This window comes from Sus scrofa, chromosome 10, assembly GCF_000003025.6.
Source record: "Sus scrofa isolate TJ Tabasco breed Duroc chromosome 10, Sscrofa11.1, whole genome shotgun sequence".
NCBI classification, from domain to species: Eukaryota; Metazoa; Chordata; class Mammalia; order Artiodactyla; family Suidae; genus Sus; species Sus scrofa.
The window spans coordinates 54,938,389-54,953,167 of record NC_010452.4 but is presented as its reverse complement, the minus strand read 5'-3'; the positions used below and the strand labels follow the sequence as shown (position 1 = coordinate 54,953,167).

The following is a 14,779-nucleotide window of genomic DNA, read 5'->3' as shown; positions in this document are numbered from 1 at the left end:
TACTGCGATTCAAGTTACTTTAGGAGCTTTAGGCAATGACTAAGAATGGAGAACTGGATGAGATGGAACTCAGGTTGCTGAGAAAACTTAAAACTTACCTTTTAAAACTAAATATCATATGATTAAAATTATTCAAGAGAAGCATCTGAATTAGCAGAGTTTTTATGTATTTTTGTTGTTAGAGGAACAAATTGATGGGAATACAAGGTTTTATTTATTATTTTCATGGCCGCAACCATGGCATTGGAAGTTCCTGGGCTGGGAACTGAACTGTGCCATGGCAGTGACCTGACCTGCATTGACAACACCAGATCCTTAACCCACTACACCACAAGAGAACTGTGAAATACAAGGTTTTAAGTCAGAATTCCTAACTGTGTAAAATGGATTAAATGTGTGTCAGTGGACACAATTATTTTTTTCCCACTGCCCTAAATATTTGACCTTCAGCATCAGGTTAGTGTTCAGGCATGGAAAGAAGTACATTTGATATCTGAGTTAAGCATAATCTGCTTTTGAGATAGAAGTTCATCAGTCTCTTTATATATGTCATGCTATTTAAGAGACAAACTATGAAACATGAAATAGTTTTATACAAACATAGTTAACATTAATTTACCTTCTTTGGAAGGCTATTTCTTTACCTCCAGTATAGGATGCATAGATTCCATATTTTCAGTGAAGTCATAACTGTATAAAAATGATTACTATGGCTAATTGGATTATATTTCCTTATTCAGGATAGTTTTTTAAAGCTTTTTTGATAAAGTATAATCTAAATGTATTGTAACTCTTCAAAGATATAAAAGATAAGGTGAGGGAAACCTAGATGTTCTTACTTATTCAAAAATAATGTAGATTTAAAGATTGCACGGTCCTAAATATCTGAGTATACATTTCTCCAAGGAAAAGATACAGATGGTCAACAAGCACTTGAAAAAATGCTCAACATCACTGATTATTAGAGAAATGCAAATCAAAACTGCCATGAGAAACAACCCAAATGTCCATGACAGATGATTTGATTAGTAAGATGTGGTATATATACACAATGGAATATTACTCAGCCATAAAAAAGAACAAAAGTATGCCATTTGTAGGAACATGGATGAAACTAGAGACTCTCATACTGAGTGAAGTAAGTAAGAAAGAGAAAGACAAATACCCTATGATATCACTTATATCTGGAATCTAATATAGGGAACAAATGAACCTTTCCACAGAAAAGAAACTCATGGACTTGGAGAATAGACTTATGGTTGCCAAGGGGGAGGGGGAGGGAGTGGGGTGGTTGCGGAGCTTGGGGTTAATAGATACAAACTATTGCCTTTGGAATGGATTAGCAATGAGATCCTGCTGTGTAGCACTGGGAACTATGTCTAGTCACTTATGATGGAGCATGAGAGAAAAAAAGAATGTGTACATGTATGTGTAACTAGGTCACCATGCTGTACAGTAGGAAAAAAATTGTATTGGGTAAATAACAAAAAATTAAAAAATTCTAATGCAAATGTTAAAAAAGAACAGCCTCAGTTTTAGAATAAAACTGCTTAGGAATTTTAAAAACTTAATGTACACATCCTTTACTATTTGATTTAAAAATTAATTCTAAACAGAGAAATATAGAAACAATAACAGTTATTTCAGTTCTAAAAAAAAAAGAAAAAAATAAAGATTGCACATTCTTAATGAATAAGCCACAGTTCTTAGTGGGTTTGACAGATGGAGCGTAGGTGGATCTTGGCCATGCTTGCCACATGTCTTCATTTTCTAAATAAGAAAACAAATGACAGCCTTGCAAGGAAATGTGGAAGAAAACTTAGAAAATTGTTTCATTGCTGAATTAAAATAGTGTGTACAACTCTCCTAATCCAATATTTGCTAGCACATGCAATATATTTCACAGGACAGTGAGCATAGAAGACAGTTCCCTGACGAAATAGGGAAACTTTTCCAAGTAATTTCCACTACCACTCTTTCTTACTGTGGAAAATCTTGTTGTAGTAATGCACATACTATTTTCCTTAGTTACTTTTCTTGATTAAGATTTTTTTCTTGGAGTTCCCATTGTGCCACAATGGGTTAAGAATTCGACTTTAGTGGCCCAGGGTCACTGCAGAGGTGCAGGTTTGATCCCCAGTCCGGCACAGTGAGTTAAAAATTCAGCATTCCCATGGCTGTGGCTCAGATTCAATCCCTGTCCTGGGAACTTTCATGTGCCACAGGGGCAGCCATTTAAAAAAAAAATGGATTTTTTTCTTTATTTTTCCAGACTTTATAAGGGTTCTAGGCAAAGAGAAATAATTTCAGTAAGGAATGTTTGTTTGTTTGTTTAAATAGATGCAAGTCACTTTCAGTTTCTGGTCTGACATGTAAGTCATTTGGAAGTAGCTATTCCCTTCTTATAACAAGTAATAAAAGTGAATAAACTAAAAATCAACAACTCCTTTTAGATCTGTTAGTGAATTGAGGTCAGAGGCAAACTACTGCCTCCAAATTGGAGACAAACAGGAGAAAGAGAATCACAGCTTTTGGGACAGAAGCCCACACACAGATACCTCTGCAGGAATCAAAACTGGGGTAGGAGATCCTAAACTATAACTGATGAGTGGCTGCAGGCTCAATGTGGACACATTTGGAAAAGAAAAAAAAAAGAAATTCTGGGGGATTCAGTGTTAGGGAGCCCCACACTTCTGTAAGTTTTAACTTCATGGGCTCTCCCATTTCTCACAATGAATATCAGAGAGACCGCCTCTCTGCTTTCAGCAGGTGGAGGGGAAAAGTCGCCATTTTCAGATTTACCTAGAGCATTCTGTTCTTAGTAATAACACCTGCCCTCACGAGAAACTATTTTACCAGAACCTAACTAACCCAAGGGAAGAAATACCCATCAATGTCATGAGGATGGGACAGATTAATGGGAATAGTCTGTTATAGCCTTGTACTCCCCTTGAAGTGGTATAGTGATATTTGAAAGAGGACTTGAGTTGGTTATAAAGTATGTCACAAACCCAAAGTCAACCTATAAAAAGAAGTTTGTTTTTAAATTGTGTAATCGATAAGCTGAGACAATAAAAAATGAAATCATATGAAATGCTTAATTAAAGCTAAAGAAGACAGAAAAGGAATGAAAGAAGAAAAAAGAAGCAAAGAAGAATAATGAATAGTAACAGTTACGGTGATGTTAATCCAGCCATGTCAATAATCACTTCAAATGTTGTTAGTCTAAATTCACCAATTAAAGGACAGAGAAAGAGCAGATTTAAAAAGCAAAGGCCCAAGTGTATATTGCCAATAAGAAATAGATTTTTAATATAGAGAGATTGAAAGTAAAGGGATGGAGTAAAATATACTATGTTAAGATTAATCATAAGAAAATGGGAATAGCTCTATTTCACACAAAAAAGAGTTCAGGGCAAAGAGCATCATCAGAGATAAAGAGGGGGATTATATAATGACAAAGGGGTCATTATGAAGATAAAACAGTCCTTATTATGTAAGCATCTAACCTCAGAACATGAAAATACATAAGCAAAAGCCTAATAGCATTTTAAGGAGAAATAGATGAATCCACTATATTAGCTAGAGACTTTAACTCCCTTTATCGGTACTAGAGTCAGAAGATAAAAATCTGTAAGGACATGATTTAACAGCACCATCAATCAACTGGATATAATTGACATCTATAGACTACTTCATCTTCATCCAACAGCAGCAGAATATACATTCTTCCCAAGCTCACATGAAACATTCACCAAGATATATCACATTTGGGGCCATAAAACACACCTTAACAAATTTAAAGAATAGAAATCACACAATGTCTGATCATAGACTGCAACAAATTAAGGTAGAAATCAGTAAGGGAAATATAACTGAAAAACCAGAGAATACTTGCAAATTAGATTGTAGCCTTCTAAATAGCATATAGATCAAAGAAGAAATCTCAAAAGAAATGTTCAAATATTTTGAATTAAATGAAAAAGAAAGTACAGCTTATTAAAATTTATGGAATTGAGGGAAAGCAGTGCTTAGAGGGAAATTTTTGCTTTGAATGCATATATTGAGAAGAAAAATCAATAATTTAAGTTTCCACTTTAGAAAGCTGTAAATTGAAGAGTAACTTGAATCCAAGGCAAGCAGAAGAAAAGCACTGAGCAAAATTAAAGCAGAAATTAATGAAACTGAAAGTAGCTAATCCATAGAGAAAATCAGCAAAACCAAAAGCTGGTTCTTTGAAAAGATCAATGAAAATGAAAACCTCTGGCCAGGTTAACTAAAAAAACAAAGGGAAGAAGTTCCTGTCATGAGGCATCCAGCTGGGAATCCAGCTGGGAACCATGAGGTTGCAGGTTTGATCTCTGGCCTTGCTCAGGGGGTTAAGGATCTGGCGTTGCCATGAGCTGTGGTGTAGGTTGCAAATGTGGCTCTGATCTGGCATTGCTGCAGTGTAGGCCTGCAGCTGTAGCTCCAATTAGAACTCTAGCCCAGGAACTTCTATATGCCGTGGGTATGGCCCTAAAAGGACAAAAGACCAAAAAAAAAAAAAAAAAAAGAAAAAAAAAGGGAAAAAACAAATGACTACTATCAAAAATAAAATGAAGACCATTATTACTAATCCATGGACAAAAAAAAAAAAAAAAAAAAAGGAAATAGAGGAATATTAGGAACAATTACGTGCTCACAAATTGAGAGAAGTAAATGGACCAATTTCTTCCGACACAACTTACTAAACTCACACAAGAAGAAATAATTTTAATGAGCATTTATGTATTAAATAAATTGAAGAAATAATTTAAAACCTTCCAAAACAGCAAGTACTAGGCCTAAATAAATTCACTAATTAATTCTCCCCAAATTTAAAGAACTTATTCCAACTCTGTAAAATTTCTTCCAGAATATGGAAGCAAAGGCAACATATAATAAGACTAGCAATATCCTAATACCAAAGCCAAAAAAAAAAAAAAAAGACATTACAAGAAAGGAAAACTACATATCCACATCTCTCATCAACATATATACAGAAATCCTCAAGAAAATATTCGCTCTAACAATGAAGAGAAAGTTATGCAGCACAACCAAGTGGGAATTATTCTAGGCTTGCCAGAATGGTTCAATATTTGAAAATCAATTGGCGAAACCACTCCCATCAACTGAGTAAAGCATAAAAATCATTTGATCAAATCAATCAATGAAGGAAAAGCGTTTGACAGAAATAACCACTTGTGATAAAATCCCTCAGTAAATTAGTAACTGAGGTGAACTTTCCCAATTTGATAAAGAATATCTATACTGCTCACTTCTGAGAACCTACTAAAATTAGAATGTGCCGAGAAGATTAGAATGTATGACAAGTTCGTGACATGTTCCATATTTTCGTGGTGACAATCATTCATAATACTATGTTGTATACTTGAGATTTACTATGGGTAGGTCTTAAGCATTCGCACACTCATGCACACACAAAGTAAATGATGGATGTGTTAAAACTCAACTGGGAAATCCTTTCAGAATGTGTATCAAACTATCACATTGTACACTTTAAATATATTACAATTATATTGTCAATTATGCCTCAAGAAAGCAGAAAAGAACATCCCAGAAAATCTACAGCTAGCATCATTCTTTTCTTTCTTTTTTTTTTTTTTTTTTATAAATATCATGCTTCATGGTGAGAAACTAAATATTTTTCTGCTAGGATCAGGAACAAGGTAAGGATGTCTGCTCACACCACTCCTATTCTTTGTCATCCTGGAAGTCCTAAAAAATGCAATACGACAAATGAGGAAAACAAAAGGCATACACATTAGGAAAGAGGAAATAAAATTGTCTTTATTCACAGGTGACATGATTATCTTCTTAAAAAATCTCAATTGTGCAACCAAAATACTCTTGTAACTAATAAACAAATACAACAATATTGGTTAATAAACAAAAGTTATTTGCTTTACTCTATACCAACAATGAACAATTGGGAGTTGAAATTAAAAAAACAATAAAATTTACATTAATACAAAAAAGAGATACTCAGATATAAATCTAAGTACTGGTTCTACATGAGAAAAAAAATTCTGATGGGAGAAATAAAAGTAGATATAAATGAATGAAGAGATATTCCATGATCATAGATAAGAAGACTCAGTATTTTGAAGATGTCACTTCTTCCCAAATTGATGTGTACATTTAACTTCCAGTCAGAATCCCAGCATGCTATTTTGTAGATAACAACAGATGTTAATTTTTTTTTCTTTTTTGTCTTTTGAGGGCTTAGAAGATACCTGTGGAGGAATCTTAAATGGTGCATATTGCTACGTGAAAGCAGCTAATCTAAAAAGGCTATATATTATATAATTCCAACTATATGACATTCTGGAAAAGTCATACTGTTAACTCACGACTTACAATTTTTAAACATATACACCGGTAACAATACTTAAAGGCCACAGGAAAAAAATGCCTTTAATTAGAAAATATTTTAATAGCCTCAGTTTAGAAATGCAATGAAGTATTTAAGAAAGTGTTTATGTATATCTATATATGCGTGTGTGTGTGTATCATTTTTTCCCAGTAAAAACCATGGAGGGAATACTAACTACGATGAATTTTGATGATGTCTGCAGAAAAAGAAAAACCCAATTGTGTTTAAATGGAGAGATCTTTCACATACTCATGCAGTTGCAGAGAATAGAAGTTATCTATTGCTTAGAAAAATAATGTGGTGATTTTCAGAATAACATTTCACTTTGCAGTTCCTTCCTGCCATTTGTTGCTAGTTTGGTCGCTCTGGAATCAAGAGCAACCAAAAATAAGATACATTATCAATCAGCCCCTAACACCTTGGTTCCTGCTCTTGATGCAACATGCAAAATATTTTATTTACTTGAAACTGACAGGTAGCTTTGAGCAACTTAGGAGAGAAGGAATACACTTTCTAAGTCAACACATGTATTTGATCACTTTATAAACAAGTCACATACCAAGGTGAATTTTGGGAATCACATAAGCATAGTGACACTCTTTAAATTTTTATTCAAAGAATTAAATGTTTTTGATATATAACTGACAAAAAGAAAAGGAGTTGTGTTTAATTTTATGTGTGTGCATGAATGTGTATTCGGGGAAAATGAAACTTGCACGTGATTTAAATATATTCTCCCTCATCCAAGAAACTCTATCATTTCACTAAATAAAAATATATATTTATCTATTTCAAGGTAGTGGCCGGAACTTCCTCTATGTCAACTCATCTGGCCCCAAAGAAGGATATACTGCAAGAATCACTACTTCCCAATACTTCCCAGCAAGCCTTGGAATGTGTACTGTTCGGTTCTGGTTCTACATGGTGGATCCCAAGAGCTTGGGAGTATTAAAGGTACAGAAGGAAGATTTGTCTTTCACTGAAATATTCTGAGCACGTGTTTAAACTTTTTTTTTTTTTTCCATAGCCAGACAACACCAATCCTGATTCTATTAATTTCTCATTTCTTTCTGGGGCAGTGGGACTTTGGCAAGCAGTGCTATCATTCATCTTAATCTCATTCAAGATTTAGCTCATTCATGGCTGCCACCTGAACTCAATTATGGCGCCTGCTACTTAAAACATTATCTAGAGAAAAAAGTCTGGGCAGATTCTACATGCATCTTCTAATTACAACTAAGATAAGGACAATGAAGAAATGTGATGAGAGGGATAGTAATGGAGAGAATTTTCTTCCCTAAAGTGAAGGCAAAGCCACTTAAGATTATGGGTACATATCAGCTCACATTAAAATCAACATCCCTGCTTTATTTTTAACTAATTTAATGAGACTGTGCACCAAATGTAAATCTTTAAGAACCAAGTTGTTGCATTTATACTTCTTTTTCTTTTTTTCTTTCTTTCTTTCTTTCTTTTTTTTTTGTCTTTTTTGCCATTTCTTGGGCAGCTCCAGAGGCAAATGGAGGTTCCCAGGCTAGGGGTTTAATGGGAGCTGTAGCCACCGGCCTACGCCAGAGCCACAGCAACATGGGATCCGAGCCGCGTCTGAGACCTACACCACAGCTCATGGCAGCGCTGGATCGTTAACCTACTGAGCAAGGGCAGGGATCGAACCTGCAACCTCATGGTTCCTAGTCAGATTCATTAACCACTGCGCCACCACAGGAACTCCTATACTTCTTGTACGAAAGATCAGTGAGCTTTTCAATCATCAGGAACTGATTTTGAAATCTTGATTTCTAATTAAAACATCACCTATCAGAACACAGCACATAATGTTATTGCCTTGAAATTATACAGTCATTTGTCATTGGGATAAATACAATTGAAATTTTTGTCTTTATTTCAAACATTATCCTTTGTAAATAATGCCTGCTATTATGAAGTGATTCCTATTTTCTATGTATTATAACTTTGTATATGTTATCAGTTTTAAATATCACAGTCATCTGATGAGGTAGTATCTTTTTCTAAACTGAGACTCAAAGTAACTTCTCCATGATTAAACAATTAGCAAAAAAACTGATTTCAAAAACCTGATATCCTTTATCCAGCACTGTTTCTGAGGTTTTCTGCAGTACCCAAAGAAGTCTAAGGAGGAGCATAAGAAAAAGAGAGAAAGGATAAAAGACCTTATCAATTCTAGCCATTGTTAGGGAAGAGAGTTCTTATCAAGTAAAAATAAAAACTTGTAAATAAAGTGGAGAATTTGTACTGATTCTATGCAATTGTCGGTTTTCCTAAAGATAAACCAGTAAAAACAATACTGATTCATTTTTAACAGTTCAAATACATGTGTGTAAATGCAGATCATGAGAAAATTTGGGATTTTTTTTCCTTGTCTTTATATACACTGTGTGAATATTCAATAGATTAGCCTATTGCTTATGCTAAATTTTGTCCAGGGTAGTGAATAATAACCATAATCTTAAAAAGACTGACATTTTATCACATAGATAATGCAGTTGGAGAGGACACACTAGTCAATAGTTATTTGCTACACATGGAAGCAATTATGAAAGGGAAAATCCAACGAACCTTTCGAGAGAATGGAAGCAGATCTTGGTCACTTGCTAACAAAATGTTGTTTCTCCAATTCAGTGACAGCATTGGTATATGATTAGCTCTTCACCAGCTGGGCAGTCAGTGCTATAGACTGAATGTTTTTGTCTTTCAAAATTCAAGTGTTAAACCCCGACTGTAATAGTCAGCTAGTTCAGTTACCTAGTTAACTGAACTAGCTTTTAGCCGTGTTTCTGCAAACAGCTTTTGAAATGGAAACGCTGGTCTTAAGTCTTAATATCTGATGTTTTGCTTTTGTTGATTATAGGGTTTTCTAACTAGAGGGCGGCAGTTAAGTGTAGCATTGCTTTTGTACTCTAGGCTGTCTCCAGAGAGGTCTACTGGAAAGCATCGTTTTCATAGCATTGGGGAATTATACTCAGTCTGACATTCAGGTTTTGTAGAGGAATTGCTTTCCCGTACTCCAAACTGTCTTGCTAGGTTTGACTGTCTCCCTGGCTTTCTTTTACCACTTCCATAGGTGACCCAAGCAGGGCCAGGAATTGTCATTTCCAGTATTTGATGCAAGGTTTATAAGAAGCTTTCTCTTTTTTTCTGTGTTTCTTCAGTGTGGACTAGATCTGGGCTTTTGGAGGCTAGATTTTGGCTATTGGAGGCCATCTTTTGCAATAGGGGGAGAGAGACTGAGAAAGAATCTAGCACACAGGAGTCTCAGGAGTGGGAAAAAAAAAAAAAGGAAGAAACAAATTTGCCACTGCTGGGTTTAAATCCTGGTTGTTGTGGTCCATGTGCAGGTTGGAAAAAGAATGTTCAGACTCAGAGTGGGGTGTAAAGAAAGCTAAGTTTATTGAGATAAGAAATGCTGCTAGTGCAGTGGAATGACTTCCTGATAATCACAGAGAGCCAACCCTGAGAACATGGTCATGTCTGTTTTTATAGGCCGGGGACAAAGGAGAGAGGAGAAGTCTTACTGTACATCTCTTGGTTGGTTGGGAAGTATAATGCCCCTATAGGGGTAGAGCCTACTTTACCTGAGCCAGTAAAAGTCATTTTGTTACTTACTATTGAAAAATTCCTGTTACAGAATCCCAAGGAGAAACTAATTTTGTAGTGTATCCTTATGTCTCTAATGGATCTCAGTTACTGTGGCAAGTCTTACTTCTCAACAATTGCTTTCAATCTTGGGCTATTCCCAGATTGAAAAAACTTCCGGAGTATGTCATATTTTTATATGTGCATGAACCAATGAAGAGGAATCCCATTCTTTCCACCCTTTAAATTGAAGCTTTCCAGCAAGATACCATTCTTTCATATGCAACTTTTTTTCTTTTAATGTCTAATATGGGTATAACAAGGCCATATTTTACAACATTTCTAAGATGGTTTTTCAACCAATATGTTGTGATCGAAGGAATCAGCTCTAGTCACAGTATTGGCGAGTCTGATGGACAGATAATTCCTTACAAAGGGTCTGAGAACCCACCTTTTTGCATGTATTTTCTAAAGTAACCAAAAGTCTAATTAATTTAATCTTGATTTGTGGTGAGGAAAAACCTCTTTCTTTTAATATTAAAAAAATTAAAGAATAAAATAAATGGGAGTTTCCATTGTGGCTCAGTGGGTTAAGATCCTGACTGGTATCCATGAGGATGCAGGTTCGAGCCCTGGCCTTGCTTAGTGGGTTAAGCGGCACAGGTCACAGACATGGCTCAGATCCCACACTGCTATGACTGTGGTTTAGGCCAGAAGCTGCAGCTCAGATTCGACCCCTAGCCCGGGAACTTTCATATGCCACAGGTGTGGCTGTAAAAAAGAAAAAAACAATAAAATAAATGGTAATATCCACTGAGAGAGTAGATGTGGAGAAATAAACAATATATCAAGTCCCTAGATAAAATGTACTCTATTTGAAGTATGTTAGAGTAGTTTGTCTTTTCTAACTTGGCCTTGTCTGATCTAAGTGCCCATCCCAAAGAAAAACAAATCTTTTGAAGATATTAACTGGTAAAACAATGAAAAATTTTTAGTGAGCACCAGTCTGTTTAAACTTGTCCTCTTTATATGAACTTATTAAATCATACTGTCTAGAAGGGAAAGACAGAAAACAAATTGAAAAAGCACATATACGAAAACTTCAACTTCTGGTACAATATTCTGAAGCAAATAAAATAGTTTTCTGTGATAAATAACTACTCATAATCTGCTGAGAGAGTTATTTTATATTGGATGGAAAGAAAGTCTCTCTGAGAAATAGGAAGTTTGAGTTTAGATTTGAACAACCAAAAAGATCCATTCTTATGAATACCTGGATAAGAATGTTCTAGACAGAGGAAACCAAGTAATGGAAAAACTCAAAAGCGGAAGGTATCTGAAGGCCAGAATAGCTGGAACAAAATAAGCAGGAGAGAGACAATCAAAGAGATAGGTAGGAAACAGCTCCTCAGGGCCTTATAAGGATGGTGCAGAGATTAGATTTATTCTAATTCTAATTAGTCATTGCAGAGTGTCTTAGCTTGGGCTGCAGTAACAAGTTACCATGGACTAGGTAGCTCAAATAGCAGGAGTTTCTTTTCTTTTTAATTTTTATTTTTTGTCTTTTTAGGGCCACACTCATAGCATATGGAAGTTCCCAGGCTAGGGGTTGAATTGGACCTGCAGCTGCTGGCCTGCACCACAGCCCCAGCAATGCTGGATACAAGCTGTGTCTGTGACCTACCCTGCAGCTTGCGACAATGCCAGATCCTTAACCCACTGAATGGGCCAGGGGTTGAACCTACCATCCTCATGATACTAGTTGAGTTCATTACCACTGAGCCACAGCGGGAACTCCAGAAGTTTATTTCTCATAGTTCTGGAGGTTGAGAAGTTCAAGATCGAGGTACAGGCTGGTTTGGTTTCTATAGTGGACCTCTTCCTGGTTTGCAGATGGCTGGCTTACAGCTGTGTGTTCATCTGGCAGAGAAAGATGACCTCTCTTGTGTACCTTCTTATAAAGACACTAATTTCATTTACAGGGACTTCACCCTCAGGAGCTCCCAAAGACCCCACCTCCAAAGTCCAAAACATTGGGAATTAGGACTTCAACATAAGAATTTAGTGGGTCATATTCAGTCCATAGCAGAGCATATAGTGAGGGATAATAACACATCACTTGAAAATATACAAGATTTATCTGGTTGCTATGAAGAAAAGGCACAGGAGCTGGGGGTAAGAGGAGGCCAGAAGTGGAAGTGAAACAGGGAGACAAGTCAGATGATTTCCAAGTGTCTCTGGCAGAGAAGATATATCTTGGTTTAAAGTGCAGAATAGGGACAAACTGGAAAGCAATTGCTATCAATAATGAACAAGGCTTAGATTTTCACTGGCATATTAAGATCGTTTTCTAATAAAGCATACTTTAATTTTATTAGTATATTAGTGAAGGACATCATATACAGCTAATACAGTCAAAGGAGACTTGTACAGTTGATGAGATCCAAGTGAAATTCAGTTATGATGAATTTTGACTTGTTAGAGTAAAAAGCCAAATGATTCAGATTTATCCCAGCCTGCAAAGTAGAGTGCTGCATAATGAAGGAAATGTTTTATAGCAACTGGGAGCCCGGTAGCAAATGAATAATATTCAGGATGGTAAATGAATAATATTCAGAATAATAAGATATCTGTATAGGCATCGGTATCCTTTGATTCAAAGGCTCAGGAATTATGGAGCAATATGAATACGTACTTTATTTTCTAGGTCAGTTTCTTTCTATCTTTCAATTACCTGACTCCATATAAAATTAAAAGCACTCTTTAAAATGGTGCCGGTTGCTTTTTGATCCACGTTGCCAAAAGTGCCCTAAGTGAAACCAGATTAATTTCCCATGAGATTATTTAGTTCCAATAGTTCAGCTTCCTAGCTCCTGGCTTATTCTGATATTTAATGCTACCTTAGGTGAGTTATTTAATGAAAAGAGGTAAAGTTTGGCACAGGACAAGAGAACTTCCCTACAAATGACTAATATCCTTTTATTACTCCAGACTCATTTTTTAAAGACAAAAAAGGAAGTGAACTTTTATAATTAATCATTTTATAATATTTTTTGTAATTTATAGACATTTCTAATTGCTCAGGGGAAAAAGTGAACTCTTTCCTAAAACTTCTTTCAGTGATAACAGATGACTTAATATTTCTAAATGGACTTCTAGAAACCTATTGTTCCTATATCAGAAGTTAGCCTGCCATATTAAAGTGGTCTTTATTTTAAAGTCGAGTTTTAGAGCCAAATAATTTCTGCTGAAACCTATGGAATTTAGCATGTAAATGTCCCATTTAGGAAGCCGTGTGGCTCCATGCTTGTGAATTTTGCTTTGTTTTGTTTAAATGTGATATTTAGGAAATAAGAGCAGAGGCAAAAAAAAACCTCTGAAAATAATATCAGAGTGTTACTGTACACCATTCACTGAAATCCTTTACATTTATTGATTGATCTAAGGCTCATACCATCCAGTGAAGCAAGTAATGCCATTTTCTACATTTTAACAGATGAGGAAAATGAAATGACAGAAAGCCACAGGAACTTGTTCAATCAAGGTCACAGAGCTATTTAAGAGATGACAGGCCAGGGTGTCCCCAGATCCGGTGGCTCCAGCCTATGCTTTTAATTAGGATGCTTTACTGCCTCCCAGAACTAGATGAGTTTTTTAATGGCATATTTTATTTTCCATATTTTATTATTCAAAATCATCTCTTACTTCCTACAAATAGTTATTGAAAGCTGGTTCTTTAAAAGGCACTTTGCATATTTTGTGTTTTGCATATCGTAGTTTTCAGTATAAATTTGATTGGAATTACAAATGTGACAAAAACCAAAACGAAAAGGGGCAGCAGTTATTTAAATAGTCCTCCTAAATATGTTGCCTAAATGTGTGGTGCAGATGAGGTGGTGTGGGAGTTGCTCTGGGTACTTGTTTTTCCTGTAGTTGCTGATAGGACCTACCATTTAATCCTTTTGTTCTACTGCTTTTTCAATGGTCAACTTTTGAATGAGCCATTCAAGGATGTAGCCACCAAGACTACATTCTCTTTGCCAAACTGAGAGAGGCCTCCTCTGGTCAGTTTTGGAATCCCCCTGGGTTTGTCATTAGACCTATAGCTGTGCTGTTAGAAGAGTTGAACCTTTCAGGGTGCCCCGCTGTAGGAAAATGCAGGAGGAAATTCTGCATATTCCCTGTGATGCTTCCAGACCCATGAACTTCAGAATAAGAAGTCTGGCAGAGAAAGAAAAGAGTCTCACTTCCATTCAACCTTGTTTCTTAAATCCAGAGCGATCTTGGCCCTCTGAGTCATGGTGCAGAGGCACAATGCACCTGCAAAGGCCAAATAACTGGAGATAGTCTGGAAAGAACACATGACACACCAATCAGCCACTACCCTCATCACCATGTATAATAATATCATCAGAAATCATTGAATAATCAATCATCGAAGTATGGCGCATGGACACTTTTGAGTAATAAAGGAGGTGTATTTTAGATTTACATTCATTTAATCAGGGTACTAGGTTCCTACTTAGTGCAGTGAAGTAATAATTTACAAATAAAAATAACCTGTGCAAGTGAGTCACCCAAAGTCTCTGGTTATCACCATGAGATGTTACCACCACATAGACGAGGATCTGGCCCATTTCTTAATTAGCACTAGTGCTGCAGAAATTCTTCTGGTCATCTGTTGAATAAAAAGAGAAATGAGAAAAATGTTAAGATTCTAAATGGAAGAAAATGTATTCTAAGTTT

At 35.8% G+C, this 14,779-nt stretch overlaps 1 protein-coding gene across 1 annotated transcript in view; it reads left to right on the top strand.

The window, feature by feature from the left end:
* The window catches only part of MALRD1 (MAM and LDL receptor class A domain containing 1), a 598,238-nt gene that overhangs the window by 427,876 nt on the left and 155,583 nt on the right, over positions 1 to 14,779 (top strand). Inside the window, 1 exon segment of the mRNA XM_021064964.1 lies at positions 7,215 to 7,372. Within this exon segment, the coding sequence (XP_020920623.1) occupies positions 7,215 to 7,372 (158 nt within the window).